Here is a 25,161-nt window from a genome sequence, read left to right on the forward strand (position 1 = left end):
TCTTCTTCTCAGGAGTAGCAGGAGCTTGATGCTTTTCTGTCGTAGGCCTGGGCGATATGGCAATTTTTTTTATCACGATATGTTTTCTTATATCGATCGATGTCGATATTTATCACGATATAAATTTATCAATAATACTAATTGCACATAAAAAGCACATGAAGAATTTTAGGGGCACAATTAAAATTCAATGCAGAGCGATATAGAATGTATTCGATACGACTCTATTAATCTCTGACCGGTTACAATTAAGTTGAATTCAATTCAAAGTATTCTCATGAGAGAGGCTCAATGCAGCTCATTGGCTATTGTTGTCATTAAATGATAACCCTTTATTTAGTCAACTGTTTGTCCATACTATTCACTTATGGCTTTTTAATGTAACTTGATCCATTTGCATTTTCAGCTTATTATAATTGTTCTATGCTTGTTACTTGTTTTCCCTTATACCACTGGTCTTTGGTGTGCTTATTCTGTTGTGTGTATTGCATTATGTTGTTTTAATGCAATGAACGTCTTGGTCCAAGGCTAGGTGTTGATTATGCAGCTATAGTTAGCTGCTGTTGGTTTGATAAAGGAAGCAAAGACTGTTTAAACCATAGATGTGTAATGGTATTCGGATAGCTGCTATAGATGGTCTATCTAACAGATAGCATAACGTTAGCAAGATTGTCAAGTATGAAGATATTAACGTTAGCGCGTAAGCTAACGCTAACGCGATGTAGATGCTAATTTGATACCATTCATGACAGCCAGCTACCGCTACCCATAACCAGAACTACTGTCTGCTGCAGCTTTATCTCCCGTGTACAAATCCACGGCCTGACATATTTTAATTCCATCTGTTTATGTTACTCTTGTTTTGCCGGGCCAGGCTCTAACTGGTTAGTAAGAGCCACTCAGCCAGCCGACTGCGAGGCTCTGAGCAGAGAAAGGGATTCTTCCGCAAACGCGTGCATCACATGGTTTATTTTCCATTTTTGCCATTGGTTCCACTCAGTGTTGCCTTCAAATACCCCCCAAAAACGACACGTTATTCACAATAAGCATTGCTGTGCTAAGCTGCGGTCATGTTTCTGAGGGGTTTTGAACGCAACACTGAAAATATTTTATCGAAATTACAGCTCATAAATTTATCATCGTTATCGTGGCCGTTTTTTTCGTGAAAATTATTGAGATCGTTTTATCGCCCAGCCCTATTCTGTCGTCTTTCTGGCCTCGACTAAAGTACTGAAGCACCATCATTATTTTTAAAAAAGAACTTGCCCAGCTATGTCTGCTCTGCCATTTTGATCTCTCCGCGGGATGCAGCGCAGTGTGCGCATGGTGAACGGCGGACTACAGTTAAAGAGACAGCGTCGGCTAGATTCTTCCTTTTTTCACCAAACACAGACTCCACATAACAGCGGGGTGACAATATATAAGGCTATATATACAAGACTATATTTAAGTTGTAGCCTATTGGCAACATCACTTAAGCTATAGATCACACAATATTAGCATAGTTTATATAACACATTTATTTATTTGGCATATTTCCAACCGGCCAATTGAGCCGGCGACCTCTTAATTTACCGGCCCACGGGAACAAATACCGGCTAAAACAGAATCCCTGTGTCCTACATGTGAATGTTTGTTCCACAGAGGGAAACGTTTACAAGCTGGTCTTGGTGAGCTTTGGGCTGCTGTGTGCTACACAAGCTGCTCTCAACGTCTCTCTGCGTCTCATCGTGCGTGAGTGACTTTCTATTTTCAAATCCTTATGTTTGGTCACTGCCAAGAGCAGCAGATATCTCAATTCCTCCAACCTAGAAGGACTCATTCAAGGAACATGGTTTTCTCTGACAACTGCTTTCAGATAATTCAGATGTGCAGAAGCTTGAGCTGCTGAAGATGGAGAGAGACCAGTTCCAGACCAGTTACAACAACCTGACTGAAGAGAGAGACCAGTTGCAGACCCGTTGCAACAGCCTCACTAATGAGAGAGACCAGTTGCAGACCATCCTGGGAGACCATTTCTGTACCGAGACGTCCGAGAGTGAGTACATTTTGACCATAATAAGTTAAATGATATAATTAAAGCACGTGTGAAAGCAGTTCATATTATTTTATGTGTGAGTCAGTGTGATCATTTAACACGTTTTGTTTTGTTTTGTTGTGTTGATTTGTCGCAGCCCAAAGTTATAATTGTTGGACTAAATTTGACTCTAAGTGGTACTATGTCTCTGGTGAGGGTAAAACCTGGGAAGACAGCAGGCAGGGCTGTTTGAAGAGAGCAGCTCATCTGGTGATCATCAACAGCAGAGAGGAACAGGTGTGTGTGTGTTTGTGTGTGTGTGTGTGTGTGTGTGTGTGTGTGTGTGTGTGTGTGTCTGTCTGTCTGTCTGTCTGTCTGTATGTCTGTCTGTCTGTCTGTCTGTCTGTCTGTCTGTCTGTCTGTCTGTCTGTCTGTGTGTGTGCGCGTGCGTGTTCGTGTGTGTTGGTGGGTAGCTTGTGTGTGCACGTGTGCGTGAACCCTCTAATTGCGTCTCCACAAACAGGACTTCCTGGTTGGCCTAAGCGCGAGGGCGTGGATTGGTCTGACAGACAGAGATGAAGAAGGGACCTGGAGATGGGTGGATGGATCACCTCTGACCACAGCGTAAGATCTGATCACATTTGTTCTGACTCATTGGTGTGAGACTTCAGAGTCACTGTACAGTATGGATGATGTCTTCACCACAGGGTTTGACTCCTTGTCCTCCTGTGTTTCAGGTACTGGAGACCGGGGCAGCCTGACAATTATAACAACGAGGACTGTGCTCAGTTAGGAAACACATGGAGTGACCAGTCATGTAACGTAACTAACTACTGGATCTGTGAGATAAAGGTGTGACCTGAGGTCCTCAAAACAGCTTTGATTTGATAGTCCTTTATTAACATTTACCTAAATGGCTTGGAGTCAAAAAATCAGCTGCTCTGCAGCTGCTGTCTCTCAGTATATAACATGTTTACAGTACAGTTTATATCAGTGGTTCTCAACTGGTTTAGCCTCACGACACATATTTTTCCGTAGTCATTATCGCGACCCAAATTTGAGAATTTTCCCTTGACAAAATGTAGCCTAACTTTGGAGCATTATTTAGCCCTCTTTACGTGTACCTCCGACAAGCGAGCATGACAGGATTGTTACTAATGGATGCCTCTAAGTCTTCTATTGTCATATAAGTTTTTTTACATCAAAAATCCCACTAGTACACGTGTTTTTGTTACCCAGGAAAGCAGCAGGGGGCAGCAGCAGCAGCAGCATCGCCTTTTAAACTTTTATATCGCACTCTCAACCCACGTTGCTCCACCGCTGCAGGCTGTCCCTTCCCCCTCCCTTTTCCCTTCTCTCACGGCTTCCCTATGAGCAGTAGTGTCAGGCCAGCCAAAACAAAATTAAAACTTCTCCATAAAAAAGTTCAAACAAATGTCATTTAAACAAGTAAATCAAAATATTGTATCAAAAATATTCGTTTTCATGTTAAGATGACATAATAGCGAAGCTGTAAAGCATTCCTCAAAATGTGAACGTTACAATGAGGGATTTATTTTGAAAGAGCTAAAGCGGACGACCTATTTACATTCTGGCTGACTTGACACAGTCTACGTGTCTGGGGCTGCTGGGCTCGTGAGCTTTGTGGGGTGCACTCGTGCATGACGACGAGAGACACTTTTCTCTCGGCAAGAAAGTCGAATTTCAGCCTGTGGGAACAACCGAATCTCATTGACTCACGCTGGAAAAGGGGCGGCAACTCACGGAAAATCAGGGGTTGGACCAACGCCAAGATTTTTATGGCCAGCCGGAGCAGAGCCACCGCGTAAAAACCCACCTCACTTGCAGGGTCGCTCTATCCGGTAAACGGCCCAGCTTGGAAACTTTTAGACTGAAGAAAATGCCACTAGTTTGTGGATATTAGTGGGATTTTTGTCCAGTCTAAAAGGGGCTATAGTATGAGGATCTTCACTCTGGCTTTAAAAATGAACCAGCTACAGCCTCTGAAATACAGTCAAATCGTCCGGTGTCCTTTTTCATGCACACATCTGTGACCCACTCAAAACGGCCTCGCGACCCACGTTTGGGTCCCGACCCACCAGTTGAGAACCACTGGTTTATATAATCTGTTTGCAAAATGTTGGTCAAACTTTAAAGGACTGTTCCATTATTGAAGTTTGCTCATTTCCTGCCTTCCTTTGCTGTTTTACATCACTGTACAGTTTCCAGTGCTATTATTATTTGATGTGATATTTGCTATTTTTCCTATATTTTAGTTGTTTTTAAAAGTAACTACTTTGAAGTAAATGCTGTCTAAATGTAATGAGTTCATCCCAAATAAGAGTGTGTCAATATTAACACAGAATTGTGTAAAATGTATTGGGTCACATTTGTCAAAATATTTAATGCACAAAATGTTTTCCTGTCCACCACCAACTTGAATACATGTCATACAATCAACAAATACAGACCACACAAGGTGGAAGCTATATCTTAAAACATGTATTTTATGTGTTTCATGAGCATATTATGTGCGTCAAAAACCTTTGCCGTCATTTATTCACAAATTGTCAAATCTGCATTCACAAATCTCACCTGGATTCAGTTGCATTTGTTTGAGAATTTCTCAGATGATTCTGGCCCTATAAAACCACACTTTGTTTTACATAGGTTATTATCTGACCCCCCCCACTCCCCCCCCACAGATCTAGACATCTTGCTTTGGTTGATTGATTAAGGGATTAATTAATCATTGTAGTCAAGTTTTGATTGACAGAAGGCGGGTCCTAACATAACCACAGAGGACATTTAGCTATTGACATTAATATGAAACCGTGACTGGAACTTCTTTCACAATGTAAATATGTATAGCCTGATTTTAGCTGTTCTGATGCAACTTTGCAAAACATGCCTTTATTCAAAATGAAGGACTACCTTTCCTCACTAAATCAGATGGGAGTGATTGACAAAACTGATTTAAAAATATTTTCAATTATGATGCATGCATGTCAAAACTATCATAATAAATATTAAAGGCATGGTGGGAAATGTAAACAAAAATGTGGGCACTATTCAGTGTTCTGTTGTCTAATATCCTATATGTAATGTTCATAATTATAGTAGGCTACTATATTTTTTACTAAGTTTATTGTGTTGTGCACTCAGTATCTCTCGTAAGCCATATATCAGTCATGAGACTGATTCCTATCACCAGCTGTGGCTGCTAGATGCTACTTTTTATTTTGTAAATAACTCAAAGTTGTGTGGGTGTGATCACCCCATGTCTCCATTAATATACAATCAAGTGATGGTAATTGTGGTACCTCTGATCTGAGATAGCACACATGGTTAAAAATGGTGCTGGGGTATGATATGTTTCCATGGTGATGTACTCATGTTTATACATACTTTGACACCCCGCTGGTTTCACTTCCTTCATATGGTTGATAGCTTGATGTATTTTCTAGATGTCTTTTTTAAAAGCTTTTGAATAAACTTCCTCTTTGTCAAATGATAATGTTGTGTTTAATCCCTGACCAGCAGGGGGAGAAAAGAAGTGAAGGAAAGGTAGTGAAAGACATGAGGAGACAGAGTACTGATAGCATGATGATGACATGTGATGGCTGTTTGGATTTTGCTCTTAAGATTGCAACAATGTAACATAATGACATTCAAAATGCAATGAGATAAATAGTCAAGTCAGAGTTTATTTGTATCGGCCTGAAACTTAGTGATAATATTTCTTGATTTTGGTTACAGCTTTGGTGACTGATCATTGTTTTGATTGTTATCTGCTCAATGTAAACTCTGGCTCAACATAATATTAAAGACATTCACTGTAAACTTCTCCTGTCTTGTATTGATTCCAAACAGAAAACATGCAGGAAACATTAAATGCATCAGTTCCTGTGTGCCTGGGAATTCTTCCCCGGGAATTAAGAGGAACCTGCATAGGTGCAATTTAAGCAAATATAAAAGTTTTCAACTAGCTACAGCTTGAATCACAATTCAGATTCAGAAATTATCTCTCAGAGAGAACACAATGTATATTTACAGAGAATTACAAATCTAGTTTATTAGAAATTAATAAAGGTGTTTCTCAATGATCCATGTTAGCGCCAGTTTTATTTTCCATTTTTATAAATGATCTGGGAAAGGGAATTCACACTGCCAAGCTGCATTTATATGCAGATGATACAGTTCTTTAGGTAAGTGCTCCCTCCCCTTCACAGACAATTGAGGATCTCCAGGCTGCCTTTAACTGCCTACAAATATCCCTTTTTGATCTTAAACTTGTTTTAAATGCTAAAAAAACTAAATACATGGTCTTTACAAGGGCTCGTTTACAGCCAGGGGATCTTGCTAATGTTTTTACCCTAAAGGGAACAGCCATAGAAAAGGTCTCATCCTATAAATATCTTGGGCTATGCTTAGACGAGAAACTCTCTTTTAATGTGCATATTGGAAACCTCACAAAGAAACTTAAAAAAAATAAAAAATAAAATAATGTTCTTTCGTAATATGAAATATGCGTCTCTTTTGAGGCTAGAAAGAAACTAGTTCAAGCCACATTCTTGCCTATAATAGACTTAAGCAATATATCACGAGAGCAAGTGTGTTGTGGTGAATATATCCCGCTGATAAACTGTTATCGGCCTCGTGGGATAACAGTTTATCAGCGGGATATATTCCACAACACACGCTGCTCGAGTGCTATATTGCTTTTATAAAACGGTTTCCAAGTATGATAATATAATAATAATACTATAAGTCCGACTCCGACTGGCATGTCATTCTGATAGAGTCAGTTGAAACACTACTGTAAGGCGGGACCGCAAGAACATGCGGGTGATTTGATTGGATCGTTTTGGAGACTGAAGTTGACATTGGCCAATCCTGGCGCTTGCTGAGTAGCTGAGATTTTTCTGGAAACCCCGACAGGCAGCTCGAGCCGCAGCGCTGCATTCTCAGCGCTTGTTGAGAAGCTGAATGCTCTCTGCAAAGCTGACACCAACTAACGTTACGGGGTTAAATGCGGAGTTAAATGCGGGGTTAACAGCCTTTCTTTTGCAAAGAAGACATTAGCCCGCATCTATTCTTGTACAAAACATCAATTTCTGCGAAGTATTAGTAAAGTTATAAGCGAAGATCGATTCACAAGGATCTGACAGCTGTCTCCGCCATTTTTTTTTCTACGTTGTCATTTGAGGTAAGCCTTATTATTACTCTCTTAGTAAGAGAGTTGCCATGGCAACCAATAACCCATGGCCATGGGTTATTGAACTCGGTTACTGGAATTATACAATGGCTGTGAACCAATCAGATTGCTTGATTTGAGAGAGCCGTTTTATAATATGTGATATAATCTACTTACATGCTGCCTCCTCCTTGCTAAAGAAACTTGATAGTGTTTATTATGCCTCTTTGAGCTTCATCACTAATGCTAAGTGTCTTACTCACCACTGTGCTATATCAAATGATAAGTTGGCCCTCTCTTTACCTTCAGAGGAAATTGCACATGTTTATCTTTATATATAAAGCCATCCTAGGGAAGCTTCCTCTATATCTTTGTGGTCTACTTTCCTTCCACCATACCAGCTCCACTAGATGGCTACTCTTAAAAGCTCCCAGAGTGCTTACTGAACTAGGAAAGATGGCCTTCTCTCACTATGCACCTCTGACATGGAATGGACTACAATAACTCATCCACTTAGACGCCCTGGTCCCGTTTGGTGAATTTAAAGCTCTATTGCAGAACGTTTTACACAAAGAATGCATTTGTTTTTCGTAGATTTGGGCCACGACTGTATCATCCTCATTCACACACTTTTCATTTCATTTTTTTTTTTCATTTCATTTCATTTCTGGCATACGCCAGTACGCTTTCGATGGTGGAGCGGTAGAAGGTAACCAGCAGCTATATCTTTGTGGTCTACTTTCCTTCCACCATACCAGCTCCACTAGATGGCTACTCTTAAAAACTCCCAGAGTGCTTACTGAACTAAGAAAGATGGCCTTCTCTCACTATGCACCTCTGACATCGAATGGACTACAAGAACTCATCCACTTAGACGCCCTGGTCCCGTTTGGTGAATTTAAAGCTCTATTGCAGAACGTTTTACACAAAGAATGCATTTGTTTTTCATAGATTTGGGCCACGACTGTATCATCCTCATTCACACACTTTTATTACCATGTTGGTCTCTTGTGTTGTTTTGTGTGTGATACATTGTATTTCAGATGTATTTACCTTTTGTTCTGTGTGATTACCTAATGTTATTACTGCTGCTGTCTTGGCCAGGTCTCCCTTGTAAAAGAGATCTCGTATCTCAATGGCACTTCCTGGTTAAACAAAGGTTAAATCAAAAAATAAAAACAATCAATTAGTGCTAACGAGTGACAAAATTGTCTTTGAAATACATTGTGTAGTTTAGGTTAGTAGTAGTTTATCCACACACTCACACACACACACACACACACACACACACACACCCTGGAGTGCAAATTATTTTTTATGCATTATTGGAGTGATTTATTGTGAACATTATCAGGTGAAAATGTTTTAATTATGATTTATAATAAATAAATAAAAAATAACATGTCTGTCAGCTTTTCCTATTTAAAGGGATAGTTTGGGGTTTTTGATGTGGGGTTATATTATGCGGTACTTGCCGACAGTCAGTGTGCTACAACGGCGTGCCAGTTTGGAGAAATGGAGAACAACCGCGTCAGGCAAGCAGAGCTGTCTGCTGAGTGTGAACGGGGTCACGAGCAAAAACGCTAAAAAAACATGAAAAAAATACATAAAATGCTTCCATCCTGCTCACCTGGTATAATCCAAGTCTCCACAAGCCCTGAGATGCCGAGTTGACAGGGAAAGACACCATTTACACCCTGTTCTTAGCTGAAATATATGCCAGCTGGTCCCTCACTTCCTCTTCCTCGTCTCGCTCGAGCACCTGGCTCCAGTACCCTGCTGCACTGCCGCACCACAATATGCAGGATATGGGCCTCTGTTTTATTTTATATGTTTATCTCTTGATTGAGACTCCACAGACTTCAGTTGTTTGTCTCAAGTTTCAACACATAATTCACACACAGCATCTATAGCACGATTAGCACGCTAACCCTGTGTCATGTGTGTTGGAGACAAACGGCCCTGCCTTAGCGTGATCTAGAGGTGTGACTTACCCATAACTGCCCTGCCTATGGGGTCTAGATGTGTGATTTACTCAAAATGCTGACAGAGTTGTCTATATAGAGTCAAAGAACAAATGCAGAAGTCACAAGCAGAGAGAGATGCAGCAATGGCGAGGTCTGCCCGACGACGAGAGGAACTTGAAATAACTGAGCTCAACGACGATCCTCTCGTGACGGCTAATTCTGCTGAGAGGTGTCAGCAGGTAGCCAACAGACATGGTAAGTAACATATGTGAAGATCATTTGAAGATGTCACATTTCCTTGATACATCCTTCTTACATTCCTTGATTCAACAGCAGTGAGCAGTTGAAATGGTATTGTGAGCTGCAGTCCTACCAGGGATTCCGCTAGGATTTTTTTCTGGCTGGCCAATGCAGCCAGTATCGTTCCAAAATTCCGGCCTTATAGAATATTTACCGGCCCAGTCAAAATGTAGCGATTGAAAAAAGATCAATTTAATAATTTTTTTAATACATAACATTTTTAGCAAACAAACTTTCCATTTTAAAATCATTTTTGTTGGCGTTTATTTCAAAAATAATTATCTATGTAGGTCTGTGCTTGCAGTGCAAAGGGAGCGAGGCGAGCCTCACCGCTCGTTAATTAATTAATTAATTTGGTTCGGGTTTGAATTTACGTTCAGAAATAAAATAACATTTAAACAGCAATAAAACACACAAAAACGAAGGCTATGATGCAATCATCCAATAAATGTATTTGATCTATATAAGGGCGTCTTCTTTACTCGACTTGGTGGCTTTAGTGTGCTGTTTTATGGCACTTTGCTGTCGCGTTATGAGCAGCTGATGTGTGGTGCGCAGATATTTTCAAATTGATAGTCTTTGGTGAAGCCGTTTTTCTCACCCACCTTTTCACAGATGGTGCAGAACATTTGATCTTTTCCCTCCACATTTTCACGTGTAAACCTTCTCCTGTTATTCTGGGTTAAACATATTTTGTCTTTTTTGCCTTTGGCGGCGACCACAGTGTTTCCTCTTCTTCTCAGGAGTAGCAGGAGCTTGATGCTTTTCTGTCGTCTTTCTGAAGTAGAATTGCAGCATCATTACGTTTAAAAAAGAACTTGCTCAGCTATGTCTGCTCTGCCATTTTGATCTTGTCAAAGCGTTGCAGCCGCCCGCCGTGGCAGGATGCTGCTGCAGCGCAGTGTGCGCATGGTGAATGCTGGACTACTGTTAAAGAGACAGCGTCGGGTAGATTTGTCCTTTTTTCACCAAACACCGACTCCACATAACAGCGGGGTGAAAATATATAAGGCTATATATACAAGTCTATATTTAAGTTGTAGCCTATTGGCAACATCACAATTGGCAACATCACAAGATCACACAATATTAGGCTAGTTTATATAAGGAATTTATTTATTTGGCATATTTCCAACCAGCCAATTGAGCCGGCGACCTCTTAATTTACCGGCCCACGGGAACAAATACCGGCTAATTGCCTTCTAACAGAATCCCTGTGTACATGTGAATGTTTGTTCTGCAGAGGGAAACGTTTACAAGCTGGTCTTGGTGAGCTTTGGGCTGCTGTGTGCTACACAAGCTGCTCTCAACGTCTCTCTGCGTCTCATCGTGCGTGAGTGTCTTTCTATTTTCAAATCCTTATGCTTGGTCACTGCCAAGAGAAGCAGATATCTCAATTCCTCCAACCTAGAAGGACTCATTCAATAAACATGGTTTTCTCTGACAACTGCTTTCAGATAATTCAGATGTGCAGAAGCTTGAGCTGCTGAAGATGGAGAGAGACCAGTTACAGACCAGTTACAACAACCTGATAAAAGTGCGAGACCAGACCAGTAACCTGACCAGAGAGAGAGACCAGTTACAGACCCATTACAACAGCCTGACCAGAGAGAGAGACCAGTTTGTGTTGTTGTCTTGTTGTTATATGTGGAAAAGATTAAGGAATGCGCACACTGTCAATGTCAAAACAAATTCCTATGTGTTTTACACAATGGCAAATAAAGATATCTGAATCTGAATCTGAATCAACAGCCTGACCGGAGAGAGAGACCAGTTACAGTCCAGTTTCAACAGCCTGACTAGTGAGAGAGTCCAGTTACAGACCAGTTACAACAGCCTGACCAGAGAGAGAAACCAGTTACAGACCATCCTGGGAGATCATTTCTGTACACAGAGTGAGTACATTTTGACCATAATAAGTTAAATATCATTAAAGCACGTGTGAAAGCAGTTCACGTTATTTTATGTGTGAGTGTGATAATTTAACACCTTTCGTTTTGTTTTGTTTTGTTGTGTTGTGTTGATTTGTCGCAGCCCAAAAGGATAATTGTTGGACTAAATTTGCCTCTAAGTTTTACTACGGCTCTGCTGAGCTGAAAACCTGGGAAGAGAGCAGGCAGGACTGTCTGAAGAGAGGAGCTGATCTGGTGATCATCAACAGCAAAGAGGAACAGGTGTGTGTGTGTGTGTGTGTGTGTGTGTGTGTGTGCCCATGGTCTTGTTTCAGATGCTTTTCTCTAATTTCTTGTCAGCGGTGCAAATTGTGTTATGATCCCTCCAGATAACATGGTCCCGGTCTTCATCCATCACTGAGAAAACATACGGCCTTATCAAGTCAAACCAATCCAACTCCCGAAAACCATCAGTTAGCGACGACACGCTCAAATAGATCTGATATGAGCGATGCTGGTGTAGGAGAAGCCTGACAGTCAGTTAGACATGAGTAGCCGCACACAGATATAGGCTACCACCTATATCGCCAGCAGCCAGGCCCGGTTTCCCCTCCTTAGCTCAGCATCTGGGATGAGCCAAGGTTCAGGTCTGCTCTTAGCTTATGACGGCAGACAGCCGCATTCCCATATGTGGGAAGTGGGTTCAAATCCTGTTTGTCTTTTCTTTCTGCGGCTGGATGTCTGTGATGTGTGGAGCTTCCTGGCTTTCCTGGTCTTGAAAGGCAGAAGAATGTGACGCACGGAGCAACCGGCCTGCCGAGAGAGAGACAGAGGGGGGGGGGGGAGAGAGAGAGAGAGAGAGAGACAGAGGGGGGGAGAGCATCACAATCGATTATTTTCATAATCGATTAATCTGTCGAATCTGCGTGCGTGCGTGGATGGGTGGGTGGTTAGCTTGCGTGTGCACGCGTGCATGAACCCTCTAATTGTGTCTCCACAAACAGGACTTCCTGGTTGGACTAAAGAGGACGAGGATCGTGTGGATTGGTCTGACAGACAGAGATGAAGAAGGGACCTGGAGATGGGTGGATGGATCACCTCTGACAACAACGTAAGATCTGATCACATTTGTTCTGACTCATTGGTGTGAGACTTCAGAGTCATTGTACAGTATGGATGATGTCTTCACCACAGGCTTTGACTCCTTGTCCTTCTGTGTTTCAGGTACTGGGGACCAGGGCAGCCTGACAATTATAACAACGCAGACTGTGCTGTGTTAGCAGCATCCGGATGGAGTGACCGGTCATGTGACTTAACTAGCTACTGGATCTGTGAGATGAAGGTGTGACAGGTCCTAAAAACAGCTTTGATTTGATAGTCCTTTATTATTATTTACCTAAATGGCTTGGAGTCAAAAGAGTGTATAAGTGCATTATAGTAGATTTTACAGGAGAGTCAAGACTCAGATCAGCTGCTCTTACAGCTGCTGTCTCTCAGTATATAACATGTTTACAGTACAGTTTATATCAGTGGTTCTCAACTGATTTAGCCTCACGACACATATTTTTCCTTAGTCATATCGTGACCCAAATTTCAGAATTTTCTCTATCAAAATTTAGCCTAACTTTGGAGCATTATTTAGCTCTATTTACGTTTACCCCCCGACAAGCCAGCATGACGAGATTGTTACCAGTGGATGCCTCTAAGTCTTCTATTGTCATATAGTATGAGGATCTTCACTCTGGCTTTAAAAATGAAGCAGCTACAGCCTCTGAATACAGTCATATCGTCCGGTGTGGCGGTGTCCTTTTTCATGCACACATCTGCGACCCACTCAAAACGGCCCCGCGACCCACGTTTGGGTCCCGACCCACCAGTTGAGAACCACTGGTTTATATAATGTGTTTGCAAAATGTTGGTCAAACTTTAAAGGACTGTTCCATCATTGAAGTTTGCTCCTGCCTTCCTTTGCAGTTTTACATCACTGTACAGTTTCCAGTGCTATTATTATTTTATGTGGTATTTGCTATTTTTCATAGAAGAAGGGGAAGCCACACACTCTGGTTCGTCCGTAGCCTTTGTCCAGTCTCGACTCTTTAGACTTGACAAAGGTTACGGCCGAAACAGTTAAAATTACACTTTCTTGCATCTGGAACCAGAGTGTGCGGCTCCCCTTCTTCTATGACCATTTGCTCCATTGCCAGCACCTCACTGACACTTTCTGCGGTGTGCGTTCTCTTCCTCTCCACTAAGTATTTGCTATTTTTACTATATTTTAATTGTTTTTAAAGTAACTACTTTGAAGTAAACGCTGTCTAAATGTAATGAATTAATCCCAAATAAGAGGGTGTCAATATTAAGATAGAATTGTGTAAAGTTTATTGGGTCACATTTGTCAAAATATTGAATGCACAAAATGTGTACAACAATATAAATGTGTGTTTGGATTTTGCTCTTAAGATTGCAACATTGTAACATAATGGCATTCAAAATGCAATGAGATAAATATTCAAGTCAGAGTCAGACGTTTATGTTTTCTTGTGTTCAGCCATAGGTTTGTAGTTGTTTTTTATTTACCTTGACAGTTTCGACGAGTCACTCTGGTCTTCTTCAGAAGCAGTTGCACTGACAGCTGGGTATGACGTGTCAACTGCTTCTGAAGAAGACCAGAGTGACTCGTCAAAACTGTCAAGGTAAATGAAAAACATCTATAAACCTATGTCTGAAGAAAACATAAACGTGTAATTATAAATGAAGACATGATGAACATCATTGAACTATTAAGTCAGAGTCAGAAATTTTTTGTATCGGCCTGAAACTTTGGTGATCATTGTTTTGGTGTTTTGTGCTCAATGTGCTCAACATAATATTAAAGACATTCGCTGTAAACTTCTCCTGTCTTGTCTTGTTGCTTCCTCCCTGTGTTAGTGTGGTCTAGGTGTGATTTACTCAAATGCTGACAGAGTTCTGTCTAATAGAGTAAAGCCACAGATGCAGAGACTGAGGGAGAGGGAGACATTGGGTGCCCCAATAGGGCAGCCGAGGCCACGCAGCAGCCAAGCTAGGAATCGAGCAAGCGAGATGCTTAGTATATATATATATATATATACAGTATATTTGCAGATGTGATTGTTATACATTTGGGTCAAACCTCTGCCAGACTCTTGGTTCATCTTTCATTGTGCTTCATTGTGTAAAGGCTGGCTGGTGATCCATGAGGAAAAAGTCAGTACCGACACAAATCGAGTTACAGGAGTTAAAAAAAGATTAAAAAGACACTATAGGACGCCCCTCCTCCTCCTCGTCTCCACCAACCCAACTACCACCACATTCTGTCAGAAGCGCTGTGGTTGGTGAAAACAAACAGACCAGATATCAAGATCATGACTTTGACTTCCTCTTTTGTTCTTTTCCGTTTTGACGTGTACATTTCTAGCTACTTATCTATTTCCTGGACATCAGTACAGTGAGTTCTTGTGGTGTTGAGCAGAGCAGAATAGAGCAGAGCAGATAGAGTAGATTACATGTGAACTGATTCAGGTACACAGCTGATGTGTGAGAAAACATACAGCGATGTCTGCAGACGTGTACGCCAAGGTAGACCTCACCAAGAAAGTTCCATATCAGAGAGGCGAGAAGGAGCAGTAGTCCATGGGCCAGAGCTCAAAATGTCACTTGTCGGTACCACTCATGGTGGCAAAACTTGTTTATGATTTTTGATAAGATACATGTCTGTAGATGATATGTTGGTATGATAGCCATTCCTGAGTGGTAGCTGTGACACAGTTACCAGCTCGTGAAGTTAACCACACCTAAAGTAAATTGCATTTTAGACGCTGGTGCATATCCTGGTTTAGGCACATGGTCAGGGCATTCTTTAATGTTTTGTACTATTGTCTTTGGTCCTATTTTAAAGTTAACCTTCTTAGCTTTCATTTAAGGCCAGTTGTGAATTTCCCTGACAAATATAGAGGTGACTTGAGCGCTTCAAACCATCAATGATGGAATTTTCGCATAAATTGTATCATTTCTTTTAGCCCGGTGGCATCAAGGAACATCAGAGACACGAAACACAAAAACTGGAATGCTCACAGCACTCGGAGGGCTGTGATTGGGATGGCTTCCCTGATCTGAACCTGAGTGTTCTGTTATTGGACTTCTGTGCTTTAGACATGGATTGGCCATAACAAACACGCTTATCAAGCATAAGGATGCTCATAGGTCTATGGTACCAGAGTATCTTATTGATTGATTGATTGATTGATTGATTGATTGATTGATTGATTGATTGATTTCATGGAAATCCAAGGGATAGACATTTAAAAGTGTGAAAACTTATTTCCAACATGGTCCCTGGTCTTATAAAAACAGGACATACGGTAACACATAACATCAAATAAACCACATAGAATAATCAACATAAACACACAAGTTCAATAACCATGACAACGGAAGGCTCACACATTACTCTAGTTTACTCAACAATCATTCTTTCAGGTTTTTAAAACAATTTAGAGAATTTGCAGCTTTAATTCCGTTCGGGATGTTGTTCCACTCCTCTCCACCGGTCTAGAGGAATGTACTTCTCCCAACATCTTATGCCCATAGGCGGATTATGACATGATGGCATGGCATGGTCACATAAAGGGCCCCCCCTCACAGCACACATACTCTCTTTTCCCACATGCGCTTTGTACCGCAAAATGACCGGAACGTGGTCTAATGCCTGCATGTGGGAAAGGCGCCGTGCCGGTATAAGCGCGACCCCGTCGTCGCGGAGATTTCACCAGTTTTGAGCCAGTCAGAAGAGCGGTATGCGCGATAGCGGACTTAAGTGTAGAACGGGTCGTCATTTCCCGCGACACTATCATAGGCGAGGTGTACACACGTTGCTTAATGTTCCAGCGGGCATAATCTAATCATTCGCGCACATTAAAGCAAACTGGCAAAATGATCTTGTGATAATAATGTGTGGGTGTAGCAAAGCTTGTTGGCTTGCTGGGGGCGAAGCTTCTGGGCTTGCCTCGTGAAGTGTGCTGGATCGTGGATGAGGGCTCACGGGTTGTGATCGGTCAGAATCACAGGGATGGAGATAGGGACCGACATGTCGGTCCTGGGACGCGGTTGAAATTCCACTGGTGACCTGGCTGGGTGTAAGGCAGTCGGTCATCAGGGCCTGGCTGGTTGTAAGATAGCCAGGACTCAGCTCGGGTCCGGATTTGGTTGTGCTAATGGTTGACATTATGAAGGTAGAGTAGGGAGTAAGAATACCTGAAGAAGTATGGGAGTAGAAGGAATCTCTATAGCGTCACAGAACACCTTGTTTATATCCCCGCGTTTTGGTGTATGACATCACGTCATTGGTGATGTCACAACGTTCGAGGGAGCTATGACATCATCGGTGTTATGTCTGACATCGCCGATGACCTCACAGGTGAACTCTATGCTATGACATCATTGTCATCGTTGATGATGTCATCATCATTACGTCGCTGGCACGCCGGCTCGCGGGCATCGACTGCCCCACGAACAGGCCTGACGGTGGGCCATTATGTTCCCTTTTCTACAGTGGGCGTGCTGATTTTCCCCTCTCTCCTCTCCTCTCTCCTGCCTGCTCGCTCTCTGTGGCCACAGTCCTCCTCCTTCAGTCACAGCCCGACAGGGACACAGACGAAGCAAATGCACAAAGCGAAATGTGGAAGTATTTTGCTTACATTGCCGACAGCGAAGGCAAGCCCGGACACATCAAACGAAGCCAGTCTGTAAAAAGTGCTTCAACGCGACGCAGGTGAACGGATAAACAAGCAAACTTATTTCACCATTCGGAGTTTTGCCGACATGTCACTCCCCACCCGCTCTGTAGTGCCACCCCGCCCCCCAACATACAGGCAAATTCGCTGATAGATTCCCATATGCGCGAGCCGAAGTGTGAAGGGAAATGTCCGATATTGACTTACAGGTAATTTTCCGGTACGCATGTGGGAAAACGGCTATACCGGTATGCAGAATTAAAGCCAGAATAACTAAGACACATTCACCTGACTCTCAACAGGATTTACAGCACAGACACCTGAACACTCAAAAGCCAACAGCACAATAACAAGAAATAAATTCACCTGGATCTCAATACAGGCTCCAAAAAAAAAAAAAATGCCCACCAAAATGGCTAGTGATGAATGTTAAAATGTTACCAGCCACTCAATAGATAGATAGACCATTGTGGGGTTTCTTTGGATGGTGAGTGAAGCAAATCTTCCAGCCACTTGCATATTTTACCAGCTGGTGGCTGGTGCTGATTCTGCACGCTGTCTCAATAACACAGGATTTACAGCACAGGTAAACTCAATTAAAGCCAAAAGCACAATAACCTTCTAATTGCCCATAAATGAACATTTTGTCAAAATAAGGGATAATTTTGTCCTGGGTAAGAGACATGATGGTGGGTTTCATTTCAGAGCTCTGGTTTGTTGGATTTAATATCAAACGTGTCTGTTGTTGACCTAATTGAGGTGTAATTACACCTGCATGCAACATGTGTTTATTGTTTATCATTTATTTCACTCAAATCAAATTGTTGAATTCAACAGCTATTTTACCAATGCTGGCATTGCGTGTGGTGACTATGGCTGAACAAACTAACGTAGGTATGCAACTCACACCATAAGCGACTTTGACCACGGCACGGCATGGTTGTTGGTGCAACCCTTCTGAAACTGCTGATCTCACAACAGTCTCAAGAATTTACACAGAATGGTGCAAAAACAACAACTTTGGTCAGCAGAAAAGTATCTCAGAATGCAACACGTCAAACCTTAAGGCGGATGTCACTTTGGTAGCCGGTTAACACTGAGCTGAAAGCTGATGCCTACCCAGTATTAGTCTGGTGTTCCAGTAAAGTGCTCAGTGTAGCTATAATGCCAGGGCAGCTTCTGTTTTGCTCTTGCACATTCATTGCAGTGGACTCCATTGTGTTTGAGTTGAGGTTTGCCAAAGTGAAAGGAGTTGGATACTTCAAACAGCACATTTTTCATTTTCTAAAAAATATTTACTACTGGCTATTTTAGTCGTGTAGCTGGTGGTGGTCCTGGAGGGGGGGGGGGTGTTCCACCACTTCTGTGAGGCACTGTATGCATGTCACATTCTGATTAGGGGCTGAGCCCCCCCAGAGGTATGGAACTACAATCGCCCCTGCTCCTCATAACACAGAGATAAGTCCAGCTACCAGCAGTCTTATTATCAGAGCTCATTTTGACCAGTTAGTTCTAACATTAGAAAATAACATTTGAATATATAGGCCTAAGTATTTCATGGGAATATTAACACAATTACACAAATCTATTATTGACCTAATATTAAGGATTAGGATGATATGAATAGATTATTAATAATGATGTGATTATGCTTATGTCATCATGCATTTCCAGTTTCTACGAGCTGTTCTTGTTCTTGTTGAGTGCAAAGTGGGGGTTTTCTAGGTGTGAAAAGGGCGGAGGTGTTTAGGTTATTTTCTCAGCAGACAGGCAGGTTTCCTCTTGAAGCAAACAGCAGTTGTTGTTTGTGGTGTGAACACCCAGCCCTCTGTCCACTCAGAGGCTCGTTTCTGAGAAGCAACAGGCAGGACAGGAGGGCTTCTGAGAAATGATTTCTGTGACATCACACATCACACACACACACATGGTGGGCATGATGGGCCCCTGGGCCTGGACACATAAAGCCCCCCCCGCCCCCTCTCACAGCGCGCATATGCAGAATTTTTTAATTGGGTGATTGCCCTGATTACCTAATGATGTGATGTCATCAGTGATGTCATCTTTCTGTCTACAGTGATGATGTCATCAGTGATGTCATCCTTCCTGGCTGAGGCTACTCTGTGAGTGAGACCATTGGCAATGTGGACTCTGTCTGTCTGTTTGTCCGGCCACAGCTATGCCGTTTTACGTGTGATCGGGCTGAAACTTTCAGGGGGTGTAAAGAGCACCCGTGTGGGTGACCTGACGGAGCCATATTTTTTAAATTAGGACAAATTAATTGCCCTAAGGCTGAGGGTATAGTTCAGTGATGATGTAATCGGTGATGATGCCATCACTGATGCCATACATGGGCATTGCGACATCATTGTGACATCACTGATGATGTCATCAGTGACACACGCACACACACACACACACACACATACACACACGAGAGAGAGACTGAGGGAGAGGGAGAGAGAGGAGGGGAGAGAGCCTGAGGGAGAAGGAGAGAGAGAGGGACTGAGGGTGCAATCGCAATCGCAACCTTGATGTGATTGTTAGAGATTTGGTTCGAGGCCTCTGCCAGACTCTCGCTTCACCTTTCAGAACCTCATTGCAGTGTTTGTGCAAAGGTCACTACCCACAAATCATGTTTATAAATTACAGATCTGATATAGATCGAAATTTGGTTCCAATTTTAACCAAATCCAAGTCACAGAATATTGTCTGTTGGTCTATCTTACCTCAGTTCAAGACCTCTCTGCTGTTCTTCTGCTGGCGTACATTAACACAAAGGGAATACTTTCTCTTGGTTTCTTACCTCAGTTCAAACCTCTCTGCTGCAGTCAGATCACTGCTAAATTACAGATGTGATTGGTATACATTTGGGTCAAATCTCTGCCAGACTCTTGGTTCATCTTTCAGAACCTCATTGGTTCTTCATTGTGTAAAGGCTGGCTGGTGATCCATGAGGAAAAAGTCAGTACCAACACAAATGGAGTTACAGGAGTTACAATGAATAATAATAAAGACACTATAGGACGCCCCTCCTCCTCGTCTCCACCAACCCAACTACCACCACATTCTGTCAGAAGCTCTGTGGTTGGTGAAAACAAACAGACCAGATATCAAGATCATGACTTTGACTTCCTCTTTTGTTCTTTTCCCTTTTAAGGTGTGCTCTACCTACTTAGCTATTTCCTGAACATCAAAATACAGTGAGTTCCTGTGGTGTTGAGCAGAGCATAACAGACCACCCGGTAGATTACATGTGAACTGATTCAGGTAGCCTACACAGCTGATGTGTGAGAAAACATACAGCGATGTCTGCAGACGCCAAGGTAGACCTCACCAAGAACGTTCGATATCAGAGAGGCGAGAAGGAGGAGAGGAGGAGAGGATCCTTTCCTTCATCTCCAAATCACTCGAACGCACAGTATCTGGTCAATTATCCTCCTACCTCTCCCTTCACAACCTTTCTGACCCCCTTCAATCTGGCTTCAAACCTGCACATTCCACTGAAACAGCTCTTCTTTCTGTCACCTCCGCCCTTCACTCCACCAAAGCTTCATCACTCTCCTCCGTTCTCATACTTCTCGATCTGTCTGCTGCTTTTGACACCATCAACCACCAAATTCTACTTTCCACCCTATCCGACCTTGGTATCACCGGCTCTGCACTTTCATGGTTTTCCTCCTACCTATCTACTCGCTCTTTTCAGGTCCTCTGGAGAGGAACTCTTTCGGACCCCTGCACTCTCACCACGGGTGTTCCCCAGGGTTCTGTCTTAGGTCCTTTCCTCTTCCTTCTCTACATGAGATCTCTGGGTCACGTCATTTCCTCTCACGGGTTCTCCTATCACTCCTACGCAGACGACACACAACTCTATCTCTCCTTCCCCCCCTCGGACTCTAATATCTCTTCCCGTATCTCTGCCTGCCTCAAAGATATTAGTAACTGGATGTCGTCTCACCATCTCAAACTCAACCCCGACAAAACCGAACTTCTCTTCTTCCCCTGCAATGACTCCCCCCTATCCGATCTGTCCCTATCCATCGACAACACCACCGTCCTCCCCTCCCAATCTGCCAAAAATCTCGGAATCACCATCGACAATCAACTATCTTTCTCTGCCCACATTACAGCACTGGCACGTTCCTGTAGATTCTCCCTCTTTAACATTAGAAAGATCCGCCCTTTTTTAACCTCAGAAGCAACCCAAATTTTAGTCCAGGCCATGGTTTTATCTAGACTTGATTATTGCAATGTTCTTCTAGCCGGTCTCCCCTCCTCTGCAATCCAACCCCTTCAACTCATCCAGAATTCTGCTGCCCGCCTTGTTTTCAACCAACCCAAATTCTCTCACGTCACCCCCCTCCTCCGTGACCTCCACTGGCTCCCCATCCTGTCACGCATCAAATTCAAAACCCTTGTCCTCACATACAGAGCTGTCCACTCAACTGCCCCCCAATACCTTCAAACCTTGGTCACGTTCCAACCCTCCCACCGCTCCCTCCGCCCCTCCACTAGCGCAAGCCGTCTCGCCCCCCCCTTGCTTCGCGGGCTTAGGGGCCGCTCTCAATCTCGCCTCTTTTCCTGTCTCGCCCCCAAATGGTGGAACGAGCTCCCCCCCCTAGTCAGGACATCCGAATCTCTCCCCATCTTCCGCAATCGGTTAAAAACCCATCTCTTTTCCCTCCATTTCACCTCCCCCTAACCTTCCCTTTCCATCACCCTTAACATGCTGCCCACGTATCTTCAACTGTCTGTTTATTTTGTTTGTTGGCTTTTATTGTATTTATCTTTTTCCCTTATCTCTGTTTCCACTATGTATGTTACATGATTTTATGGTTGTTATTTTCTGTATGTACGTCGCTTTGGAGAAAGGCGTCTGCCAAATGAAATAAAGTAAAGTAAAGTAAAGTAAGGATTGTGGACATCTATGAGAGCATAGACAGCGTGAGGATTTGTGATAACCCCTCGGCGGAGGAGAGTACACCACCGGACACCACCGAGGGTCAACACCAAAGTATCTATCAATCTATTTATCTATCTATCTATCTATCTATCTATCTATCTATCTATCTATCTATCTATCTATCTATCTATCTATCTACCTATCTATCTATCTATCTATCTATCTACCTATCTTTTTTGTGGCAACTTTTCAGTTTTTGTAATACGTTACTTTTTAAAACTAGAATGTAGTTTATTTTACTTGTTGTTCTGTTCGAGCAAATATTTATTAAAAAGTAATATATAGATATATATATATAGATATATATATCACTACATCTTGTGCAGACAACGTGCCACTAATTGGAAAAGTGTAAGCTAAGTAAGTCTCCATATTTAATGACATTTCGTTTTAAAAACAGTATAATTTGCATGCATTTTAAAATGATTGACAGTACACTTGGCAGTGCAAGTTGTATTGCTATTATGTTTTTGACGTGTAGAACGCGAAAGTACTCTAACAACTAACAAGTAAGTTTGTACCATAATGTATAATATAATATAATATAATATAATATAATATAATATAATATAATATATAATATAATATAATATAATATATAATATAATATAATATAATATAATATAATATAATATAATATAATATGATATATAATGTACCATAATGTGCGTTACAAATTACTTTTAAAAGCAACTTTCCCCAACACAGTTAATTTATGTCCACAGTCACTCCAGTCACTGTAAACTCTGAGAAGAGGAATCCTTTCCGAGCTGCCACAGTGTTTCTGGGGCTGCTGTGTCTTCTCCTCCTGGCTGCGATCATCAGCCTGGGAGTCCTATGTGAGTTTTCAGTTTGGTGATGCTGTTATAGATCACCTCAATAAGTCATGTGAATATTAATGATCCCCCAACATGTCCTTTATCTCCTATGGCAGTTATTCAGGACAAAACCAGCAGGAACAAGGAGGGAAATCTTCGTGTGGACAAACTGACCAGAGAGAGAGACCAGTTACAGACCAGTTACAACAGCCTGACTAAGGAGAGAGACCAGTTACAGACCCGTTACAACAGCCTGACTAAGGAGAGAGAGCAGTTGACCTGTTGCAACATCCTGGAAGATAATTTCTGTACACAGAGTGAGTCAATTCTGATCATAATAAGTTAAATGATATCATTAAAGCATGTGTGAAAGCAGTTCACATATTCTTTTATGTGTGAGTGTGATCATTTAACACCTTTTGTTTTGTTTTGTTTTGTTGTGTTGATTTGTCGCAGCCCAAAAGGATAATTGTTGGACTAAATTTGACTCTAAGTTGTACTACGTCTCTGATAAGCATAAAACCTGGGAACAGAGCAGGCAGGACTGTGTGAAGAGAGGAGCTGATCTGGTGATCATCAACAGCAAAGAGGAACAGGTGTGTGTGTGTGTGTGTGTGTGTGTGTGTGTGTGTGTGTGTGTGTGTGTGTGTGTGTGTGTGTGTGTGTGTGTGTGTGTGTGTGTGTGTGTGTGTGTGTGTGTGTACGCGTGCGTGGGTGGGTGGGCGCACGTGTGCACATTGCGCAGGCGTGTGCAGATTGCGCACGCATGCCTGAACCCTCTAACTGTCTCTACAAACAGGACTTCCTGGTTGGACTAAACTGGAGGGTGTGGATTGGTTTGACAGACAGAGATGAAGAAGGGACCTGGAGATGGGTGGATGGATCACCTCTGACCACAGAGTAAGATCTGATCACATTTGTTCTGACTCATTGGTGTGAGACTTCAGAGTCACTGTACAGTATGGATGATGTCTTCACTACAGGCTTCGACTCCTTGTCCTCCTGTGTTTCAGGTACTGGCGACCGGGGCGGCCTGACAATTATAACAACGCAGACTGTGCTGTGTTCACAAACAAATGGATTGACCAGTCATGTGACGGAAGTAACTACTGGATCTGTGAGAGGAAGGTGTGACAGGTCCTCAAAACAGCTTTGATTTGATAGTCCTTTATTAATATTTACCTAAATAGCTTGGAGTCAAAAGATTGTATAAGTGCATTATAGTAGATTTGTCACGAGAGTCAAGACTCAGATCAGCTGCTCTTACGGCTGCTGTCTCTCAGTATATAACATGTTTACAGTACAGTTTATAAAATAAATAGAGTCCGCACACTGATATTTTGTCAGCTCCCAGGTCTTCATCAGAAATTTCTGATGAAGACCGTTTGGTCGAAACGTCAATAAACTGACCTGGGAGCTGACAAAATATCAGTGTGCGGACTCTATTTATTTTATAAGTTATTTGCCTTTTGTCCTGCACCTGACCTCCTTTAAGCGGATGTGCATGCCCTACTTCTTTCTTTACAGTACAGTTTATATCAGTGGTTCTCAACTGATTTAGCCTCACGACACATATTTTTCCTTAGTCATATCGCGACCCAAATTTCTGAATTTTCTCTATCAAAATTTAGCGTAGCTTTGGAGCATTATTTAGCTCTATTTACGTTTACCCCCGACAAGTGAGCATGACGAGATTGTTACCAGTGGATGCCTCTAAGTCTTCTATTGTCATATAGTATGAGGATCTTCACTCTGGCTTTAAAAATGAACCAGCTACAGCCTCTGAAATAGAGTCAAATCGTCCGGTGTCCTTTTTCATGCACACATCTGCGACCCACTCAAAACGGCCCCGCGACCCACGTTTGGGTCCCGACCCACCAGTTGAGAACCACTGGTTTATATCATCTGTTTGCAAAATGTTGGTCAAACTTTAAAGGACTGTTCCATCATAGAAGTTTGCTCATTTCCTGCCTTCCTTTGCAGTTTTATATCACTGTACAGTTTCCAGTGCTATTATTATTTGATGTGGTATTTGCTATTTTTCATAGAAGAAGGGGAAGCCACACACTCTGGTTCCGGACGAAACTGTTGTCAAATAAATTACACTTTCTTGCATCTGGAACCAGAGTGTGCGGCTTCCCCTTCTTCTATGACCATTTGCTCCATTGCCAGCACCTCACTGACACTTTCTGCGGTGTGCGTTCTCTTCCTCTCCACTAAGTATTTGCTATTTTTACTATATTTTAATTGTTTTTAAAGT

At 42.3% G+C, this 25,161-nt stretch overlaps 1 protein-coding gene and 1 long non-coding RNA gene across 3 annotated transcripts; both read left to right on the forward strand.

The window, feature by feature from the left end:
• The first annotated feature begins 2,192 nt into the window (after positions 1 to 2,192).
• LOC310795093 lies at positions 2,193 to 3,015 on the forward strand. The gene is made up of 3 exons (XR_014553602.1): positions 2,193 to 2,314; positions 2,541 to 2,641; positions 2,755 to 3,015. It is a non-coding gene; the product is annotated as an uncharacterized lncRNA (long non-coding RNA).
• Positions 3,016 to 9,317: 6,302 nt separating this feature from the next.
• LOC310795091 (uncharacterized protein) lies at positions 9,318 to 24,091 on the forward strand. Of its 2 annotated transcripts, none has more exons than XM_083657117.1 (7): positions 9,318 to 9,436; positions 10,725 to 10,814; positions 10,939 to 11,101; positions 11,234 to 11,376; positions 11,516 to 11,655; positions 23,701 to 23,801; positions 23,915 to 24,091. In XM_083657117.1, exons 1-7 carry the CDS (start codon positions 9,325 to 9,327, stop codon positions 24,033 to 24,035), a joined length of 870 nt encoding a protein of 289 aa, XP_083513243.1. In that variant the 5' UTR covers positions 9,318 to 9,324; the 3' UTR covers positions 24,036 to 24,091. The 2 variants fall into 2 exon arrangements, with proteins under 2 accessions (XP_083513243.1, XP_083513242.1); XM_083657116.1 differs by lacking the exons at positions 23,701 to 23,801; positions 23,915 to 24,091 and adding exons at positions 12,378 to 12,484; positions 12,598 to 14,255.
• The last annotated feature ends 1,070 nt before the right edge of the window (positions 24,092 to 25,161 follow it).

Source organism: Poromitra crassiceps, assembly GCF_964638095.1.
Source record: "Poromitra crassiceps genome assembly, chromosome: 20".
Taxonomy (NCBI): domain Eukaryota; kingdom Metazoa; phylum Chordata; class Actinopteri; order Beryciformes; family Melamphaidae; genus Poromitra; species Poromitra crassiceps.

What these genes read in the sequence shown, in the direction of transcription:
- LOC310795091 (XM_083657116.1), top strand. Translation starts at nt 9,325, where the DNA reads ATGGCGAGGTCTGCCCGACGACGAGAGGAACTTGAAATAACTGAGCTC. An exon ending in CTGACCAGAGAGAGAGACCA is followed by an intron (nt 11,102 to 11,233) that starts GTTTGTGTTGTT and finishes CTGAATCAACAG; the next exon opens with CCTGACCGGAGAGAGAGACC. An exon ending in AGATCATTTCTGTACACAGA is followed by an intron (nt 11,377 to 11,515) that starts GTGAGTACATTT and finishes GATTTGTCGCAG; the next exon opens with CCCAAAAGGATAATTGTTGG.